General features: G+C 41.8%; 1 protein-coding gene across 3 annotated transcripts in view; it reads left to right on the forward strand.

Moving 5' to 3' along the window:
• The window catches only part of celsr1a (cadherin EGF LAG seven-pass G-type receptor 1a), a 118968-nt gene that overhangs the window by 27287 nt on the left and 68736 nt on the right, over positions 1-22945 (forward strand). For all 3 annotated transcript variants that reach the window (XM_049566550.1, XM_049566549.1, XM_049566551.1), the window contains exon 2: positions 22567-22922. In XM_049566550.1, coding sequence (XP_049422507.1) covers positions 22567-22922 — 356 coding nt within the window. The remainder of the gene's footprint in view (positions 1-22566; positions 22923-22945) is intronic.

Here is a 22945-nt window from a genome sequence, read left to right on the forward strand (position 1 = left end):
ATGATGATGTCCTAAAATAAAAACCTACCTACATATGTACTAATGTATATTATTTAAGTAGTAAGGTATATGGCTAAAGTATAGGCTAAAAAATAGATTTTTAATTGATTTATTTACTTATTATCAATCAAATTTTGATAGTGAGATAATTCATTTCACTGGGTAGTGATGTTCAAAAGAACTTAACCACCATTTTACAGCCACAACATTAGTGATGGAGTAGGCTATGTCGGAGCCTATGATGTAACTAGCTCCACAAACTTGGTTGTGATTGGCCAGTAAGCTCAGTCCCAGAATATGCATGCAGTACGCTCTCATATATGCATGATGCCGTATAGTAAAGTAAAACAATTTTGTGTTTATTATTTCCTGTGATTTTTCTAGTATTATCCAGTAATAATCCAGGTAGCATGTGTTTCTGAGAGAGCTATGTGTCATCTCGTCGTAAATTATGTTGCATTACTTTAACGATTTGCATGCTTCCATTGAAATGATATCCGGTTTGATGTTTGCCGTCTCTCTGATCTCATGGGAATGCATCATTAAACAGAGAATTTATTATAGAAAATTCTTACGTTTTTGTTACTTTAAGGAAACTACATTACCTAATTTATAAACTGAAATGCACAGAGGTAAGGAGATTCTCTAGAAAGAAACTGGTAAGTTGACAGAAACTGATCCGTCTCACTGCCTCCCTTCTTTTCTTTCCTGAAGCTGACTCATTATCACACACCATTCTTGTCAGCCGTGTCACCGAGCACAATACATTGACATTTAACTGACCCTCTGGAGCAGGAGGAGGAGGAGGAGGAGGGGAGGAGGAGAGAGGGAAAGGAGTAAACAGAAGAGGGGGAAGATATAAGGTGAAGGGATGGATGTCCTGGCTGTGATAACAGTTAAAGCGAGGGACGAATCTGGAGAGGAAGGGAGTAAAATGAGGTGAAATAAGGAGGAGGGAAGGAAGGAAGGAAGGAAGGAAGGAAGGGGATAGAGGAAAGAGGTGGGGGGGGGGGGCATCTCCCTTTTTTTACCCCTACATTCCCTCTTTTTCTGACTTCAAAGAATCTCCTGGTGAGAAGGAATTATTCCTCTCCGCTCAACCGTACCGCTTTGTTACACCACTGTTTTCTCCCCAGTAGTCCTCTACCTCTGCAACCCCCATCATGGCCACATCTACTTACTGCCTCAAGAGAGGATAGTCTTGTAAATGAGATGTTAAAAGCTCTGTTTAAATAGCTTTATAGCTGATGTAATGAAGATATGAGTTCTACTTTGCCTACAGTTTCTGTCTGGCTTTGAAAACAACGATTCCTACTCTCTTTCACTTTTGCCCTGTGGTTTGTGTCTTGATTTTCATCTTTCAGTAGCACACAAACCGTTGGGAATTACCGGGTTCCCTGGAGATTAACATGATGAAGGCCCCGGCCAGTAAAACCCAATAAGGGCCCATAAAACCCAGACACATAAAACACATGTGGCGCACAAACAGTCTTTGTGAATTGCACCTGAGCTACCCTCTCTAATCTATCTCTGCTGTTTTGTTGTAACCCAGAGAAAGAGAGAGGGTAAGGTATTTCAGTAGTGGCTCGTCCAGGCTGAATCAGTGACGGCACAGGGCCAGGAGAGGATAGAAACATCAAGAGGTCAGCTGGCAGCCAGCAGCTCCAGGTGGGCTGTGAGCCTGGCTGAGCCCCACCATCTGCGTCTGTATCAACACTGTTTCAATCTGCTGGCTGGTTTGGTTGCTGACTAACCGATGGATTGAACGCATGAATGAATAAGTGAATGTGACTGCTTCACTGGCTGCCTGATTTAATGACTGAATAGATTCATGAATGACTCATTGATTGAGCAAATGTTTGGCTGGGTGACCAACTGGCCCACAGCATTTCAACAGCTGATACACTACATGTGCTGAACTGTGTGTCAGTCCAAACATTTGCAGAGCAGTCTCAGCTTCCCAAAGATAGTATCACACACACATATTTATGTTTGTAAGCTTGATGAGAGTATTTTTTCAGTTGTATGCAGTGGCATTGGAGAAGAACTAAAAAGGTATATGATGTTGTTTCTTGTGAGTCACTCATGCATGTTAAGGCAGTCTGAATCAAGTGCAGGAATGGCTGACTTTGGCAATAACAATGAGAACTGCTACATAAGGCGTTTTCGGACTGGAGTAACAGTTAAATAGTTATAAGTAGAGCTGAGTATTGTTTAAAAGATTAAAACACCAGTATCCTTAACTCTGATTGGATGTATAAAGTTGATTCCCAAGTGGTTTAAGTGGTTTAATAATCAAATACACCATGCTTGACTTCACCACACCATAGACTGTATGGGTTGTAGTTGCTGCTGCAGGAGTGTGAGCTCTGCACCAGGGACAGCTGTCAGTGTCCACCCAGCCCCACACACAGTGACAGAAAGGATTCGGAGATGGCAGCAACGGAAAGTTTGCTGTGGGCAGCTGTGGCTCAGGAGGTATATCGAATCGTCCACTAATTGGAAGATCGGCCATTTGAGCTCCACCTTTCCGCATGTCAAAGTATCCTAGGGCAAGATACTGAACCCCAAATTGCTCTTGAAAACTGTGTGATAGGTGCAAGAGTGTATTTAAATTGAGTAGCAGGTTGCACCATGTACGGTAGGCTCGGCCACCAGTTTCTGAGTGTTTGTGTGAATGGGTGAGAATGGGTAGAGAGGTGCTATACAAGTGTAAGTCCATTTACCAAATGATCCAGCAGGCAGTTGGGATGGTCTGGGATCAGACCTCTGATGTACAATGAGTCAAGTGCAGGTATTGCTGGACTGGAAATGTTTCGATAGTACTTGCTACTGGGTTATTTCAGTTGATTACTTAAAAGTATCAAGGACCAATACCCTACCGTAGTTCTGGGAGTATAACTCCCCTTCTTACTGTTTCCACAGCGCAAGAACCAGAAATAATAATTTTGAGGGAATTTTTTAACTCCTATTTCAGAGTAGGTACTCTCCCAGCATAAAAGGAACCATGAGTGACATGAGTGTATGGTGACTGGTCAAACACATGAGCCAGTGCAGCACTGGCAACCAGCATTTTTAAAAACCTGTTAGCAGTGCAAACACAAACAACACTGCATAACAAAAACAAGCACAAATTCACAGTAGCCTCCATGCCAAATTTCAGCCTTCTAGGGCAAAAACTGTGGCTGCCAAAGGGTGGGGAAATATTTGTAGACTGACTGACCAACCAACTGACAGAGCAAGCTATGGTGCCACTGGTTGCAGCTAAAAATTGACGAAAACACGAACAAATGGTGCGACAGTGAAGTCCCATGTTGTCGGTGTGAATGCATATGGAAAAGGCATGTAATTCTTGATTGAGCTCCCCAGTTAACGGTTCCTTTCAGAGAGTCCCCAAAACTGTTTAGTTCAAAACATCTATAGAGTGGTAACTGCAGAATGTAAACACAATGAATGATTATTGCTTAAAAATGCCAAAATAGTGTCAAAACCAGGACCTTGTCTAATGAAAGTCTCAAGGGTTGTAACTTCAAGGACCTCCATACTGTTCAGTTAAACTCGATTTCCCACATTTATTAAAGAAGACATCTTTGAAGACAGCTTACAAGCCTCGATGTGTGAAATCTTGCTTCTCAGCATATGTAGTGCCGTCTTCTGATAATTGTTGGCTTTCACTCTGACAGCCTGAAAGTTCCGGCTAATACATTAAGAATTTATAGGGTTTCTCTAGACTTCCTGAAGTTGACAGCAGGTCTTAAGAGCAAGCCTCCAGGCCTCAAATACTCGACAGGAGAACAGAGGGTGAGGTAGCTGGGGAGTTTTACCATGGCTAATTAGGAATGAAAACTAACAATTATACCAGCCTGCTTTTGTAAAAGTTACACTATTCTTTGGTGCTTGAGTCACTTTTTCCTGCCTTGTGGGTTGACAGCAGACATAAAGTGAGAAGTGGCAGGTATTCTTTTCATCCGGTGGCTAACTTTGTAACTAGCAGACCTGCCACTTGCTGGGGGGATAGTTAAACAAAAAAGGGGAGGATATGTTTGGTTGCCCTCAGAGTAGTAACATCACTGTTTGAACAGGCTCTGTGTAATTTGGAAGTTAGTTCCTTTACCCAAACCCTTTCAAATGATCACTGCTGGGTTAAAGACATATTACCAATTTAATGTCAGTGCATTTACTTGCATATAAATACCTTAATTACCCTAATGCTTCAATTAAGGCACTAATTTCAGGCATCAGTTAGAAGAGTAATGTAAAACACTGATGAGTAATAACTTATTTAGGTGGAGTCATAACCGCAATGCAACTAAGATCTTGAGGGCACGGTCACACATGAGTAAATACAGGTGAGTGACTGTCACCTGCTGAGATGATATTCGTGCTGAATGTGAGCAGTGCCGGGTGTGGCGGACATGGAAAGCTAGTTTGCAAGGTAATAGCTTAGCGAATAATACCACGAAATAAGATGTTATTATTTTCCATTTTCTTATGCCTGTCTCTTGACTCACTGCCAGCCAGGCAGCATCACTCATGTGGGGCAGATTGTGTTTTTCTTGGCAAATATCATAAGATATCAGCTGGTTAGACATGGCAACAATCAATGTGTCGATGTCAAGGGTTGAGGTTGTAACTTAACTTGGACTTTAGACTTGATATTGTGTGCCATTTGGGTTATAATATCATGACATATAATACATGTTTGTTTCCCTGGTCTTAATGGCTCCATTACAGTAATTCTCTTAATTTATCAGGTAGTTTTATCTGAGGGAATAAAACAATTAAAGCCTGTAAGTGTTGTATGTAGACACCCGTAATCATTCCCAAAACACTGTCAAATTGTTCCAGAGCTGAATTCAATTTATTAGTCCATCTATGTCCCAGCCCTCACCTATGGTCATGAGCCATTGGTAATGGCTGAAAGAACGTGGTCTTGGATACAAGCAGCCAAAATGAGTTTCCTCCATGGGAGTGGCTAAGCTCAGCGTTAGAGACAGGTTAAGGAGCCTGGACATCTGGATGGAGCTCGGAGTAGAGCCGCTGCTTCTTTGTGTCGAAAGGGGTTGGTTGAGCTGGTTCAGGCATCTGATCAGGATGCCTCCGGGTGCCTCCCGTTGGAGGTGTTCTGGGCACGTCCCAGTGGTAGGAGGCCCCAGGGCAGACCCAGAACATACTGGAGGGATTACATATCTCATCTGGCCTGCAAACGCCTTGGGGTCCCCCAGGAAGAGCTGGAAAGTGTTGCTGGGGAGAAGGGCGTGCATTATCTATGGTTGGTTGTGGCTCATGTTCTTTATGCAAGACATAAAAATAGTGTCACAATAAGAGCTAAGTGCCAAAATATAACATTGGATTTCAGTTTGAAGAAGACAATAGTGTCAGGTTAGAGATGACCTCATACTGAAGAGTCTAATTGTCTCCTTAGCTGGGCGGCCCGTGTCTTACTAAGGAGGTGGAGTTTGGCAGAGTGCCACTTTAATGCCAGCAGGGGTGGAGGCAGTACGGGGGTATTCAGCGGGCATTCAGCAGGTGTCGGTGGGGTATTCATGGGTGTCGGAAGGGTCACTGTCTCCCGAGCTTTGTCCTACCAAAACAACTCCATGCGCCCACACATCCACACACTTGAACACACACACACAAATGTCTTGGAGAGTTGCCCGACTCTCTATTTAAATTGACACAAGTCTCATGGTTTCCCAGGGCGACCTCCCTACACCACACCACCCCGCCCCTCCTCCTCCCTTTTTTTTTTTTTTTTTTTTACCCTGCTTTGTTCAAAAGAGCCAATCGTGCGTTGGCTGGTAACTAGGCACCCTATTTATCAGTAACCAGCACCAACAATAACTGTAATCCGACACCTCCTCAGAGAGAAAGAGACGGAGGAAAATAGAGAGTGGGAATGAGACGGAGAAAGAAAAGGAAAGAAAGTCAGAAACGGCCAGAAAAAGTTCAAGTTTATGTCTAGAATATATTCCTTTTATTATTCACTATTTTATTTTTGTATTATACGGATTTCAGGTAGATATTTTGCTTCTGTAAACTGCTGCGGCAATTAAAATCGTAATATTTTACTACAGCAATAAAGCATGTGTAATAGAAGTGAGTGAAAAAACTACAAATGTGTGAACGAGAGCCAGGATGAGCGAGGGAAGAGAGCAGCTAACAGCAGTGGCAGAGAGAAAGACGGGATCTAGTGTCAGTGTAATGGATACTTGGGTCCTATTAGGCCATTCATGGCTGGGTAGCTCTTAAGAGCGGTGCAGGCCGACTTGTGAGGCGGCTTTTGATCAGCGTGCCCCCCCACCAAACCAACTATTTGTCCTCCGTCAGCTTATCAAATGAGATCAATGCTGGAGAGAGTGACTTAAAGCAGGTGGGGAGGAGCAGTGCACGCATACCAGCATGTTACGAGTGTATGATTAGTGTCTCTGCATTTGTGAATGTGTATACATGTGTGTTTGTTTTTATGGGCAGGTGTAAATGTGATGTGTTTTTGTCTGAGGATATTGTGTGTGTGCAGAGCAGCAGAGCATGACTGAGTGTTGACTAAGCTGCGCTGCCTATAGATAGCGTTTGTGTGTGTGTGTGTGTGTGTGTGTGTGTGTGTGTGTGTGCATTCCTGGTTATAGTTGAGTGATTCTCTCCTACGAAACAGAGAAAGGCCTGTTTGACTCTTCACCTTCCTGTGATCTCTTGAATAATGACTATAAAACGATCTAATTGGGTAATACTAATCACCAGAGAGGACTCACCATAGTGATACATTAGTAGACACCAGCTATCCTGCACAAGTTTTTAATGCATATGTAGGTGTTTTTGTGCATGTGAATCTAAAACACTAAAAATCCTACATATATAGGTGAACCTACTGTGTCTTATATGTCAGTAATGATGACACACATGTAGAGGCAGCATGAAAAAGAGACCTCCTGCTTGAATATCGGGTCATGTCCCCCAGTTCACTTCCTGATGTAGATTTAATGATTTTGCATACATTTAGATTTTAGATGTTTTTGTGTTTGGTGAGATGTTGTTTTTAAATCTCACCAGCACAGTCTTTTTTTTTTCTTTTTTTTTTTTTTTACAGTATTTGTGTTCTTTTGGCTCTTTTATTTGCACACAATTAAACTAACTAAAATTATTTAATAGATTGTGAATTGCTTCCTATTCAGCACAAGAATACATTCACTCAAAATATGTTTTGCATTATCTCGCAAAAAGAAAAAGTATGTTTAGTTGAAATATGTTTTATGTTTTCTTAATACTTCTGTGCGACCTTGTAATATTTTTGCATTCAATTTCAATAGTTTTGCTGCAGCGGATAAGGTGAAAACAGCAGGGGCTGATAGCAAACTTTCCAGTTAAGATATAAAAACGTAAGAAATCAGTGTCATATACAGGTTTATATACAGGTTGCAGGTTACAGAAGGGGTCTGACTCTAATCATAGCACATTTGTGTTGTCACTCTGGTGAGATGGCGTTAAAGATCATAGCAGCAGTATCAAGTAAGTATGCCTACGTTGCATATGTATGGTAGTTCTGTGATTTTGATCCCCCAACGAATGATTGTGTCTGTGTTTCACTATGTGCACCTGAGTGAGTCATTTTGTCAATGGTCCATGTGTAACCTACAGTCGCCCACGAGCATGCAGTGTCAGTGAATAAGCTTTGGTATCAGCCATTGTGATCAAAGAATTTGTTCAAGTTTACTTTTACTTGTTGCATACCATGTCCATTGAGCGGTAGTAATATATCAGCATACTTAATGCCCAATTCAAAGTAAAATTCAATGAGCTAATACACAGTGGGGCATTGCACTGAGAGCAGCTAAGTGGAAATAAACTTAAGGCTAAGAAGGAATGAAAGGAGAAAATGTATTGCAAGAGAGCACAAAAATGATTGTGAGGAATCGCAAAGGTTTATTGTGAAAGAACGCAAACATATTGCAAGAGAATGAAAAATGTCTTGTGACAGAACAGAAAAACCTTGCGAGAGAATGCAAAAATTATTCCAAGAAGGCAAAATGTATTACACAAGAGCGCAAAAATGATTTTGAGAAAATGCAATATTTATTGTGAGAGAACACAACATGATTGTGAGAGCATGTAGAATTTTAAGAGAACGCAACATTTATTGTAAGAGAATGCTCTGTAGTAGATAAGCTTCTTTGCATTAATGTTAGTATCATGTTTCCACTATCAAAAAATCCTGTTGTTCTGTTGCTGTGCTTTAACCCCACCAATGAACTGCACCACTTGACAGTGAATCAATACCTTATTTTCCAGGAGGTCTTGGGTCGATTGGCAGCTTTCACAATAACAAACCAATAAATTATACTAACAAACTTGTCAAAAGCCCCGGAGCACGTTAAAACCACACATTTCTGATGTGAAATAGTTTGCTTCCTTTCATCTCCCGGCTCTGACAGGTCATAATGATGCTCATTGTAGTTTTACATGATGTCACGGTCTAATGGCTACCTACTGGAGGTGACACGTTTGGACTTGTGCTGGAGTTAATCCCTTCCTGCACTTAACATGTCTGTCTTTACAATTTAAGAGATACAACATCCAACTTTAAAGAGACACACAGTTATTAAATTACACATAGCACTAAAAACAAATTGTGATATCTTTTTAGGAAAGCAGGATGACACTTTTACCACGAGATCCTTGAGAGACACTGGATGATTAATTAAAAGTGACGGTTAAATTACATTTTGCGCTGCAAGTCTTCAATTAAACTGTCCCTCAGCTGTCAGATTGTTTTGCTGTCTTGTTAATTTACCTTCAGACTGTGTGGGGTAAAATCTCGCCCACATCTTCCCCTAAAGGGGAGATATTTCTGTCTGTTTTTTGCCACCACATTCATGGTGAAAATAGAGCCAGATGACACCTGGAAGCTGCAACCTTTGAACCTTTAATAAGAAGAAGGGGGGGCTTTAACTTGATTACTCAGGAGAGAGGCGAGGGGAGGGAGAGGAACGGCTGACACAGCTGAAAGACTGAGTGGGGCAGCTAAGTGGATTTAATAGTGTTTTAAAATCTATTATGAAAGCAGTGCTGCAGCGAGAGTGATTTGATAGTGCCTCAGATCGCCTGCACACTTAGAGCGCTAATGATGCTTGATAGTGGTGCTGTTAGGCCGAGGCTTTCTCTGCGCTCTAACTGGTGTTATGCTCTGAAATGTTATAATTGAGTTTGTGTGGGCCAAGCAAAGTAAGCACCGCATGACACTCACCTGATTTAGTGGACAAAGAATTTATTTCTCATTGATTTGCACAGGTTGGATGGCCTAATCCACTTTCCCACAATGTTCCCGTCTCTCTTCTTTCACCTCCCAGTTCTGCTTCTCTCAGTCCCGAGGGCGCCCTATCAAACTCGTTAACAACAGAATGTGATGTTCGCTACCAGCTACTGATTCTATCATCACAAACCTTGTCACAACAACATGCCCGATGTCTTTCCAACCTCCATCTCTGCTTTCAATCTCCTGTCCACATCTGCACGCCGCTGATCAAGCTCTTTCTGGTATCTTTCGTGATTAATTACCTTCTTTGGCAAACAAGTGATGAGCTAACAAGTGCGCTAATACCAGTCAACCCTCAGGCACTCAAACAAGCCAGGCGTTCACTTGGGCTCGTTTTGCATTGTCTGGCCTCCTCATCCAGGCTCGTTTGGTATTGTCTGGGCAGGAACAGTGCTCCTATTCTTCCCACCCCTCTCTCCCAGGGATCCTAAATGGGACATAGATATTCTAGCCGGGTCGGTTTTTGGCTTGGCTCTCGATGCCCCCGAGTGCTCCGCTTAAGTACAGCCACTAAGGGCACTTGTGGAGGGCTTGTGAAAGTCCATTCTGCTTAAAAGTGAAGGTGGAGGAGAAGTTGATACAGCGGTGCAGGCTTCTGAACTCCCTCGTGTGCCAAGCCAAAGGTTTCACATTATCGCAGTGTGCGGATGGTTTCTAACATCTTGGTTACACCAGATGTGTTTCAACCATGTATTGTCTGATGGAACAGATACACCTCAACTGCAAGCGATACAGCTGCCAATACTGGCAGAGTGATGCAGTGTTGTTTTTGACAAGAATTTTAAAGAGCACAGTTTGTCAAGATTTAGTCATAATTGTCTTCAACAGTTTCATGATACAGTAATGGATTTTGCTGATAGAACCTGTGAGTAGTAAACACACCTTAAACTGTGTGTTTAGCCATCTATGCTGATAATGTGTTAATGATTTAAGACACTTCTTTTAAATCATAGAAAACTGAATGCCTTAAGTTATCCTTCTGCTAAATTTGGCCTCATGTTTCACTCAGAAGAACTCCAATTCAATAAATCAGGAGCTATAAAGATAAGTCAAATGCGTCATTAAGGCAGAGGAGAGGAGCATTAGCTGGGAAACATCACGTTTATTTACTTTACATGGAACTAGAATTTCTACTGAATTATATCAAATGTTCACCAAATTCATTAGTTTATGTTTATGAGTCTTAAGAAAGCATAAATCATCTTTTAGGAGAAACAGATGTTTACTGCTAGCTTGGCTCTGTTAAAAACAGCATCTAAATGGAGCAAGGCAAGCTTATCATTAACACAGTTGGTTAAAAAGAAGGACAACCAATGCTCTGGCCACTGTAATCTTACTTAGGTTGTTCCTCTGAGCAGAGTCAATGTTTTCATCTCGTCTTTAGTTGTCGGGGCAAAATGAACAGAGATTTCGCCGCATTTGTTGTTGTCAATGTTTTTTGATTACATTGTCATTGCAATTCTTAGACTTCCAGACTATTTTGTACGACTAACGTGTAACAGCAGTACGTTTGGCTATTGGCTCAAATGTGGACACTTACATGGGACAGACTGCTGCTATTGTGCTGTCTACATTGACCTTTCACTATGTAGCTGATGCGGTCAAGGTATTGTATGTGATTGGCCAATACGACACCTGGGATAACGTGGCATTTAGGTGTTACATCGAAAGCCAGGTTCAACTTTTTCGCAGATTATCCTGTATTCTTTTGCTAGAGCCCTCTGTAGCCCCTTTTACCCTGCCAAATGTTTGGCGAATGTTGGGCCGTTTTGCTGGAGAGTGTTTAGACACACAGAGCATGATTGGCGAGTGGATCCCAGGTGCCCAATTTTCCGCCTTGTAGGGTAGTCATATTGGCAGAACCTTTTTGGTTTAAACAGAACGAGGCGGCCTTCTGCTACGGGAGGGGCTGTTGATGACTTTTGGGAGGAGCTGTTGATGACGCCGCACGTGCGACCCACTGGTGGTAGATAAACAGGAAACAGCTGATAGCAGGAATTAGCGAGCAGCTAGTAGCAAGAGGGAAACGCAAACCTGACAGACACTGTAAAGATGAGCAACTGGGGAGACAAGGAATTGCGCGCCCTCCTTGCCCTCGCAAACGAAGAGGCCATTAATCGTCAAGTGACGGGGACAGTGAAGGACGGGCCAACTTATGACAGAATCGGACTAGCTGCGGCTTCCCTCCCACGTCACTGTTTACATCACAGGCTGAGCTTCCCGTTCTGTTACTTGCTCACGCCCCCCATTGCCCCGAAAAGGCGCATTCTGTATAAACAAAAGTAGGCAGGCGGCATTTTGCTGCACTCCCCGATTTTGTTTTTAAACTGCCAATGCTGAAAGAAGACTGATTGGGCTTTCATGCAAATTTGTACAATTCCCTTAAAAAGGGCTTGTGTTAGAACCCCTGCTAAGTTATCCCTTTATGAAATATTGCCGGATCATTATAAAATAGAAAAGGATATATATGAAAATTGGTTTATATGTGGTTTATTCCTCATCTCAAATCGATTCAAAAAGTAATTTCTGGGGTTGCACAGTATTGGATTTTTTGCTGCTATCGGATAAGCCAATATATAACAACTCATTTGACCAATAACCGATACCGATATCGATATATCCACTTTTTTCCCTGCCTAATTTTAGTGATCATCAAGTCTCTTCTGTAGTGGAGTTAACATCATATTATACATGCATACTCTTATCATGAGGCCCAACAGCAGATGGAGACATGGAATACAATACTTTTCAGTCTATGTAATAGTCATTCATTGTCCAAATGAAGAAAAAATATGTTGGCCGATTGTAATAGTTCATTCTAAAGCTGATATTGGGCGATACTGATGATATACCAATAGATTTAGCATGTTGGCCAATTCCGATGTTTAATTTTAAAGCCACGATTGGCTGATAGCAATGACGTGCTGATGTTCTCTTGCATCCCTAGTGATTTCTTGATCATTTTAGAGACATTTGATGTGTCCAGATCTGAAAACAAATGCTAAGCAAGTGATAGACTTTAACTGACTTCTGTTCCAAAGGAAAAGCTTGTGGAATAGGCATGTATTGGTATCGGCACAAAAAACCTCACTGAAATCCAGAAGAACTGCTTTGCTATAGGAACACTTAAATATTAAGGATGGCTCTTTGTCAAAGTTCGTCATCTTAGAGAGAATGAAAAGTTTTGTTGTGGGTTCCCTTATGTGAATGACCTGATCTGAGGGCTGTTTGATTGACTCAATCACTGATCCTGATTCAGTCGGTGTGCCTGCATGTAATCCCACCTGTTCTCCGGGATATTATCCTACTGACAACCCCGGCGCACACACCCACCCACCCAGCACCCACACTCCCTACACTCTCTCACTACTCACTGCCAGGGTGAAAGGAGTCTTTTGTGTGCCGGCTGCCACTTTTTACTCTAGGAAAGCTCGAAGAGAGATGGAGAGAGAGCTGATCCCACTAGTGTGGTCACTCCAGTGAGTGGAGGATGAAGACGAGATGGAAGGAGGGGAGGTCTTTGGCCCCCTGAAGAGCTGCAGGTGTTGCGGGTAAATTAGACTGTGACAGCTGTGTGTTAATGTGCATTTATGTGTGCAGGCTTGATATATGGTCGCACACATGCGCACACAATTTGCAACTCTGCCACTACAGTTAATCAGTCTCCTGCATTACAGGAGGGAAGTGAAATACGCACACACACTGCGTAACCCTCTATCTATCTCCCGCAGTTCTTTATTGCTGTTTTCATTCCTCCTATCTTAATCACACTGCATATTAAATAAACAATACATCATACCCTTCCTCTCGCTGTCTGTGTCCATAGTTTCCCTCCCTTTTTCAAGATTTCACCCCTATCTGACTGCCCAGCGGCCTCCATGTCCGTCAAGTTTATCTCCATGTGTCTGTGTTCAAAGCTTAGCCCCCTCTGCCCTCCACACTTTACTCAGACGGACAGACGCGCATACCTGACAGACGCGCATACCTGACAGAGAATACGGCCAACAGCTTGTGGAAGGAGATGAGAGGGTCTTTCGCTGAGTGCTTCCAGATATGAGCGAGCATACAACGCACGCACCAGCAGATGAGTGCCAGCAGATACAAGCTCTCCGGTGTTGAGTGTAAGCTGACAGAGGTTGTAGAGTAGAATCGCGCCTCTGTCAGTTCTTATGTAAAGCTGCGATTAAGGTGACAGCGAGGTGTCAGTGGCTGTTATTGTACTTTAAGTGCAATGGCCTAAAGTTTTGGCTTTGTTATCCCTACAGAAATCATATTGTCAGATCGCTGGTGTTGTACCCCTTTGATGTGAAAAATGTTTTCACGGCAGGAGTCTGGTCCTATAGATTTATTTCTGACAGCCCATAAATCTCTCTTTTCCCCAGTTTGTATCTGTGAGCCTGCTGCCTCTGACATTCCTGTGGTTAATCATCTACACTTGGTTAGCCTTTGTTTGCAGTTGAAATCACCTCTGTGCCTTTGTTAAAGCCAAACAAGCTAAATAATTAAAACACACACTTGCTGATGGGAATTTGTGAAACAGTGTTATACTAAATGCTATTATACCTCACAGTGTTTGAATTAGAAGTGCAGTTGTTTAAAGAAAAGGTTTGAAAGTGTGGGAAGTCGCTTATTAGCTTCTGTGCCAAGAGATGGATGAGAAGATTGATACCACCGTCATAGGTCTATCCATCTGTCAGATATAAAGCTATAGCCAGTTAGCTTAGCTTAGCACAAAGACTGGAAGCGGATGGAAACAGCTAACCTGGCCAGGTCCAAAATTTGACAAAATTAGGTGTAAACCTGTCATTATTACACTTCAGTTTTTCAAGCATTAAACAGTCTAGATATAACTTGTTAATTATTGAGCTTTAGAGGTGCTGGTTGGCAGATTTTGTTACCTTTGGACAGAGCTAGGCTAGCTGTTACCCTCTTTTTCCAGTCTGTGCTAAGCTAACCGGCTGTTAGCTGTAGCTTCATGTTTAAAGCAGCTGTATACAACATTCAGAGCACTAATATTGCTATGTGAAAATATAGACTGAATCACAGTGACGTTGCGCTAACACTTCTGGGTAGATAAGTGGCAGTTGTTTTGAATTGTGGAGGCATATGAAATCTGTTGTTAGCTGTATCTGTAACACTTAAAAGGTATATAATTTAACACAGTCTCTCTGCTGTGCTTATTTTATGTAGGTTTCTTTGCTAGCTTCTTTGATAAACCAAATCTATACAGAGGCTAAGCAGTAGTGCTGTCAAAGGGACCTGCAGCAAAAAACCCAAAAAGCACTTAAAAAGACCCTACTAGAAATGTCAATATCAGTTTTAATGCATTATATTCGTGATATTTTCATTGCTATACCTTGCACACTAACTGATCAAGGCAGCGGTAGACCAGCAACTTGCTCTAAAGTGACTGTTTATGCCAATGGAGGCAATGTGGTGGCTTTGAGATAATGGCTTTAGAACCCCATTGGAAAGGGCTGTATGACAGTAAGTTAAAGGGGTGAAAATATTTTGAATATAGCATACACTTAAAGGGTATTAATTATTCTAGGTGGCTAAAAACTAACCTAGGAGGCAGTGTTTGCTCAGTGCCATTTCGTTTTATGTACGTGATGTGGAGGTTTCTGTAAACAAACATTGTGATTTGGTCTATAGTGGAGTAATGGTGTACTGAGCAGAGAATGAGGTCACACTATAACCCTGTGTGTTGTAGGCTGAGCATCTGTGTTCTTTGTTGTGCTAGATGTCTGGCCTCAAGTGCTTGTGAGCCCCTGTCTGTGTATCCAACTGGCTAGCCAATCGCCGCTGCTCTGCGCTGTGCTTATAAGGCAGTTACTGCTGATAACAGCAGCTTCGTCGTTGCGAAAGCGTTGTGCCCACCCTGTGGTTGCCCCCGGCATTAACACTGTTTGTTTTGTCAGCACTGTTGGCATTGTTAGCACTGTTGACACTGTTAGCAAAGTGAGCCACCAGCGTGGAGACAACCTCTGAATCATAGATACGGTCTGAATATCGAATACAGCTCTTTTAACTGACAGATATGAGAGTGGCATCAATCCTCTTATCTACCTCTTGGCAAGAGAGAGAACAAATGTACTGCCCAAAATATTGCTTTGAGAAAGCAGTAATGCTAGATTAACCTTTGTCTTTTCATTGTTAGCATCAATGATGCTTACAGTTACGCAGTTGAGGAGGCATTGCTGCTAATAGAATAACACCTGCCGTGTGTATTCCACCTGCACCTTCATCAAGGAAAGTGGAACTAAATTATGATGGCATTTCGTGACATCATGAGACAACTTTGACCAGCGTGACAGCAGCACCTGCCACCTGCCAGAGAGCTTCCAGGGCTCCAATTTAGGCTGCCATGAGTTGTGTTTTTCTGTGCCATCTTTCTTGATTTTTTATCAAGAAAAATAGGTAAAATAAATGTGTGATATGGTAAGATGGTTGCATAGAGAGAGTGGGAGTTAAGCCGGATCAGTTCTGTGGCTTACTAATAGTTTGTGGATGTAAGAGTTTGATTTTAGTCATTCATACTCAAGTCCTCGAGACATTTCCTGCTGTCGTTAATCTCTTCATTTTTGCCCGTCTTCTCTGCAGAGCCGGCTTTACATCTTTTGATTGATGATGCTTTGATTAAGTTAACTTCAGTGTGATTTTTGCAGGGTGATTTCCCTCTGCTTCCAGCATACAGGATGTCTGTCAGCGTGTCTGGCTGCTGATACGTGATCTGATGTTGGCACTGGTTGCCATGAGAGAGAAAAAAAAGAGAGAAAGGGAGATGAGACTTGACATCTTGTTGGCCTCTGAACAGAACGTTTGGAATCACTATTGAGGGCAACGCTTCCTTTGAGGAAAAGTGAAATGTTTTAGTGGAATATGGGCATACAAAGAAAGATTAGGTAGATGAGAGGACAAGCAGGGAAATGAGAAATTATTTTTTTTATTGAACCCAGCTCAGAGAGAAGTTATTGTTTTGGGCAGCGTTTCCTACGCCTGGGATGTTTTATTGGAAACAGAGAAGAAAGGAGATGGAGAAATGTTGCCAGAGTGTACTGTTCAAAGGGTGCATGTGTTTGATCACCTTTAAAGTCAAGCTCGGTGTTTGTTTGCGCTTCCTGATAGGCTGGGGGTGTTCAGGTGTGTCAAATAAGGCGGAGCTGGCAGTTGAGTTTCTACTCAGTGACAGGCTGGAAGCCACTCAGGTTACGGACTTTGTATTGATTCAAATATTTGAACCCTTTACCTCAAAAGGCAAACGGAGGGGGGAGAAAGTTGTCTGCTGCTCTCTGGGATTTAAAAAGTACCAGACAACAGTTGTTACCGGCTGCTCCGCTGTAAAACTTTAACTGTGCAGTTAAAAAGTGTTGCAGGGTGAAAAAATGGCAATACAACGCCCTGTCGTATAGGCTTCCTGTCTTTATACTGGCAAGCCTCCTGTGAGCTTGTAACATTTAAGCTCTCAATTACTATTCTCTTTAGTCATGATGAATGTCAGCAGGATGGAAATAACTTCAGCAGCAAGAGCTACTGAAGGAAGGAGTAGTTCCAGGTTGGGTGTTTTCCAAGTAAAAACTTTCTGCGGGCAGAAAAAACAACAAGAAAAGAATGAAAATCTAGATGAATGAAATGAAAGCAGCAGCCTTTTATCGGAGAAGAATGCGTAGCCTGGATTTTAGCTTTCAGCAGGGTTTTAGGAGGGCATGGATTGTTGGTAAAAGAGGTTAATACTGTCTCTCTGGTGGGCTTGTCACCTCGCTGAAACCTGTCAGAGCTACAAATGTGTCGTTTGTTTTCTGTTGTTTTTCTGACCGTCCCTCTCACTAACTGAATAAACACTGGTGTTGATTTTACACATTGGAGTTGGGGCCACCAGCGTTGTCTGTCTATCACATGTATCTGCAAACCAATAAGGAATGCATTACAAAAAGAAATGCCCAGTCTTAAATATAAATTGGGACCACTGTACTTTATGGACGATTGAATCCTTGATAATGTTATTTTTAAGATCAGGCACTCAGACATGTAACATGTTCAGTTTCAGTTCAATTCAATTCAATTCAATTCAATTTTATTTATGAAGCCTAGACATGTAACATGTTTGGTAATAGTGTCATTATTTAAAATGTTAGTTCCTCCTATTTCCTTTCAAAATAAGGCTATTAACTTGAAAATCAGCTGACAATCAAAAGAGTTCTAAAAAAAAAATTCAAATGTGCTTTACTGATGTAATTGTGAATTTGTCCAAAACTGATATTGACATATTTTAATGTCTTTTTATTTTACTTTATTATCTGGCTGTACCAATTAATTAAGTTTTTTTAGACTCCTTATGTGGATTTACATGTTGCCATGATTTATAATTTGTTTGCTGATCTGTGAATAGTTTTTTCTCTTTTGATTTCCTAACATAGTAGCAATGTAAAATTCACATTGGATAAACATGTTGTTAAAAAATATCTCAAATTAACTTTCTTTGAGAGGTGGGACCAAGTCATTATTTTGCAAGTCACAAGTTAGTCTATAGTGTTTGAACTCAAGTCCTAAACTTTGAGTTTTGAGTCCTAAATTAGTCACAATGCACTCTTCACCAAATGTAAAAAAAAATTGACGACAGAATAACGTTATATATTGAGTTTATAAAAATCATGAAACCTTTTTAAAATTTATATTTATTTGTTAAAACATTTTTTTAAAACAAATGCGACTGAACTTCCTCATAAAAAAAAAGTAGTGTTGCATTTTTATATCTAAAGGAAATACAATTATTAGCTTTAATGTTAGTTGATTCAGGAAATGAAGGAATGTAAATTGATTTGTGGCATACTTTTTACATACATACTTTTTAATATTTGAGCTTAAAGAAAGGTATGAAGTGTTTTCAAGTAACTGATCATTGGTGTTAAAGTCATTTTTGATTTTGTCAAATCAAGTCTAAAGTCATCAAACTTGTGACTCAAGTCCAAGTCATGTCAATGCGCTCCACACTACTGCTATCTTTATTATACTGCATATATTGTACTTGTGTGTTTGTGTGTGTGTGTCATCAGGAGCTGTGTGTGGTTGTCCCTCACAGTGACAGCTGGACAGACTTTGTGTCAGCAATTTAGGGTGGTTACATCGAGCACAAACCACAGAGACCTCTGTTTGTGGTTTGTGTGTGTGTGTGTGTGTGTGTGTGTGTGTGTGTGTGTGTGTGTGTGTGTGTGTGTTAGACAGAACTATGTAGTCAGGGGCGCACACTGTCAGTTGATGGACAAATTTACTTGCTTTGTGAGTGTGCACGAGTGTGTGGTCATTTGTCCTGATACACAAACATGAGTGTGTCGTTTTTGCGGCTTGCTTCACAGGTCATTAACAGCTCTTATCACCTCTGCAGCCCTCAATGCTGGACTCTAGATGTGTGGCCTGTTGATAGTAATACAATTAACTAAACACAAACTACTGAATGAAGTGATTGGGATTAACGTGTTTGAGACATCATAATCATTAGATTCATATTTATCAGTGCTTTAAGGCAGTAAAAGTGCAATAACCAAATCATAATGTGCTGGAAATACACTCCTGATCTTTACTATCCAGTGAGTGTTTGGACGCCTGTAAAGATGCCAGCTAACAGAGATAAGCGGATGTGTCTAGTTAATAAACAATTTACCCATGATACTTCAAAAGTGTTGAGATTACGCAGCAGCTTTGATGCTTGTTTCCACTCAGAGGGTCATCTATTAAAATGCTCTCAGTAGTAGTAAGTCCTGTTAAACCTGTGTGTCTGATGTGCTTGTCTGCTGGTGGGCACCTATGGATGTGTGTGTGTGTGTGTGTGTGTGTGTGGTGGCATGCCTTTACACATAGAATTTTTTTTCCGTGGCATCTGTCCGTGACACACCCTTTCCAGGGTTCAGCCCATCCTCTGCATGTGTGTGTGATCCCATGCTAGCAGCTGGTGGGCTCTAAAAATAGTGCGGGTTGGGAAAAGAGAAAGGAAACAAACAACTTTCGTGTAAACGTCTAAAATCTAAGTATCTTTCTTAGAAAGATAAGATTTTGCCTTCATCTAGCAGTATTTAAAAATTGACACATCACACTATGTGGGTTATAATTGGTGCTGCATGTATTGCATAGTCGATCTCAGTTGGTTTTCATCGGCACCACCCTTGTCTTTTTCTGCCCTGTGAATTCTGCTTTACATATGTCCATGATCTTTTGATCCACCATGATCGGTCATTTTTGGATCCACTGCTGACTGGACTCCTGGATTCCCTTTGTGCAGCTCCTTTCCACCCTGAGAAGCAAATAATTTTCAGAGTGCTGACTGTGTGGGTGTGCTAATCTGCCACAGTCTACTTAGTCGCGAAATAGCTGGGCTTATGTTTAGAGTAGGTGATGAAGTCTGGTGTCAGTCATCGTGTAAAAGCCTTATTGCTGTCAGTGTGTAGTTTGTGTGTTTAGGCGTGAAATGAGAATGAATACATGTCAATGAAAACGTGAGTGTGTGGTAACAGATTGTGTCAGAAACCACTTGGTTGCAGACTCATTTAAAGTGACCTTATACAACTGGTGCACTTTTTGGACTTAGCATTGCATTGAGTGTGTGTGTCTTAAGGTAAGAAAAACTCATAGACTTAAACGTCTACTTTGTAGGATTTAAGGGGATATATCAGCAGAAATGGAATATCAAATAATAAGTATGTATACACATACACAGCATACACAGCATCATGTCAATGTGCATTTCTCTGCCATGCAGGATGTGGGTATTCGAGTGTGTGTAAACTGTCAGCTGATGGATGTCTAGCAGCAAGTGGGATCACAGTGTTTTCCCGACCTACAGGGAGAGACAGGTGTGGAGCGCTGCAGAGAAATAAACACACAGTAGCTGACAGATACTCAGCACTGCGTTGAATGAGCGCCTCCATTACAGCACATTACAGCAGTCCAATTCACAACAGCTGCTGCTTAATGTCACTGTCCTGCAGAGTGACTTGTTAATGTGCATTTGTCTCTGTGCTTTCTGTCGCTCTGTTGCCACCCATGCATTGTGATTTATGCCCACTACAGATGTAGCAGTTTGGCTGCACTGAACTAACTGACTCTCATGTTGTGTCCCATTGTGAGTTATTCGTCCTAGTGCAGTTGGATTTGACCTCCAGTCTGGTTAGCAGTTAGCCTAAGACTAGTATGATGAGCTGGCCTGTCCACACCCTGCTCTGATCGACTGTGCGTCTATGTTTGCGTGTGTGTGAATTCAGGGTCCTGAGAAATGACCTCATCTGTGTCTGAGAGTGACAGGGCACCTGTGGCCGAACTTCATCATGACTCTTTCACCCCCAAACCCCACACACATACACATGACACACTCATGTGCTTGGTATGGTGCCGCAAAGCTGTGCAATCCGACCCATCTCCCTGCCCTGCATCAACAGTATTATCCCCCCTGCGAGTTTCATCTGGCCTCACCACCTGTTGTCAGCTGTATTTCACCCAGCCCCGTGCCCTCTGAAGCCTATAGCCTTCTGTTTCCCTCCATAGGCACCAGAGCTTACAGTTGTGCCAGAAGTAGGTATGAGACCAGACCCAACGCTCCCCAGGGGCAGAAATCCTAGACTGATCCAATTACTCCCAGCCAGGGCTTAAATCAGCCCGAATCTGCTCCGACTTGCAACGACTTAATTCAATCTAGCGGTAAAAGTGTTACAAAGTACACAAGTCAAGCTGTTAGGCTGCAACGTAGAGAGCAGAAGAGATAGGATAGGGTCCAAGCAGTATTGGGTTGAAGTTGTACATAGAAAATATTTACAGCAAAGATTCATTCATGAGCTCCATTCAGGTTATAATGGTGGGCCCAGATGCTACTAACTGCTGTAGTTTAGGGTGAGGTTAGCAGCTCTCTCCTGTTCTGTTGAATTGTGGAAAGCTTTCCTGAAATGACTTTGCCATGTTATGGTAGCAAGAAAAGGCCTATTTCTATTTTCCTCTTAAAATACTGTACCATGATATTAAGTCTTGCAATACAAAAACACTACCTTTGTTTTTATGCCTTTTACATGGATCAGCAGGTGAGGATGCTAACGTTTTGGCCAGAGACCTGTTAGCTTTAGTCAAAATTATTTCTTGTATCATTAAAAAGCACAGAATAGCATTATGTCAGTTATATAGTCATCAAATTAAAATTTCAGACCATTTTGCAAGTTTCTCATTTTCATAAAATCCAGAGGGAGAGTTTTCAACCAGCTCTTGGAGCTAATGCTAACTAGCTAACGTTAGCTAGCTACAGCTAAAATGTCCTGCTTTCGCAAACTCATTGTTTAAAAAATTGCCACAGATTTTGAGTGGTAAATCTGCCATTGTGTTGTCTTGGTGCTTAATTTTAGATGCCGTAATTGTTTGACTTTTATAACAAACATTTTAGTATTCATATTTTGGTATAGACATCAACAGGTGAGGATGCGAACTTTTTGGCGTGGGACCTGTTAGCTTTAGATTTAATTCTTTACACAGCACAGAAGTAGCATTCTATTATTTATGTAGTCATGAAATGGATATTTAAGACCCTTTTGCAAGTTTCTCATTTTCATATGTCAGACAGAAACATAAAAAAGTCATCCAGAGGGAGAGTTTCCAACCAACTCATTGGGCTAATGCTTACTAGCTATCTAGCTAGCTACAGCTAATAAAACGGCATGCTTTTGCAACAGGCAGTCACGTCTATGCAAGTGTCAGTTTACCTATTAGTCTGTAAATATGTGGCAGAAATATACACACCCTATTACAGAAAGGAAATCATTACTTTTGCATTGTAGTGCGGATCAATTATTAGTTGTTTTTGCACAATCCATGTTTCCTTTTCTGTCAGATGGAGTTGACATTGACATTTCTGAACTATTTTACTTTTAGTTGCAACCTTGGACACACCTTCTGCTTTCAAGTGTATGTTGTTACTGGCTTTATCTGCTTTGTTGATATGCACCGTGTCACAGAAAGCACTCACCTTGCTGAAAGCTGGCCTTGTATCTAAGGACACACTGGGCCTCATGTCTCCATTATATTTAGCATTTTAGACTGAATGACACCATGCTTAGTATTACTCCATTAGACTACAGGTTACTGCTGTCAATTTAAAGAATTTCTTGATGTTAAACTGCGAAATTTTCTGTTCTATGTCAACCTGTTGCTTTGTTACCCCTTACTGCCACTCACAGCTACCAATGTGCACAAGTGTGTAAACGAAAATGTCTGCTCTTTCATTCTTCCAGATGGTCTCCATACTGTTACGGCCCTCTGCACGCTGCGAGTCACCATCATCACTGATGACATGTTGACCAACAGCATCACAGTGCGTCTGGAGAACATGTCCCAGGAGCGCTTCCTCTCTCCCCTGCTCAACCTCTTTCTTGAGGGTGTGGCAGCTGTGCTCTCCACCAAACGGGAAGCGGTGTTCGTGTTCAACATTCAAAACGACACCGACGTGCAAGGCTCCATCCTCAATGTGACCTTTTCGGCACTGCAGCCCGGAGGTGCCCCTGGTAAAGGGACGTTCTTCCCCTCTGAGGAGCTGCAGGAGCAGATCTACCTCAACAGGACTCTGCTCAGGCGCATATCCTCTCAGGAGGTAAATGCACATGTACACATTAA

The sequence above is a fragment of the Epinephelus fuscoguttatus genome, linkage group LG22, assembly GCF_011397635.1.
Source record: "Epinephelus fuscoguttatus linkage group LG22, E.fuscoguttatus.final_Chr_v1".
Taxonomy (NCBI): Eukaryota; Metazoa; Chordata; class Actinopteri; order Perciformes; family Serranidae; genus Epinephelus; species Epinephelus fuscoguttatus.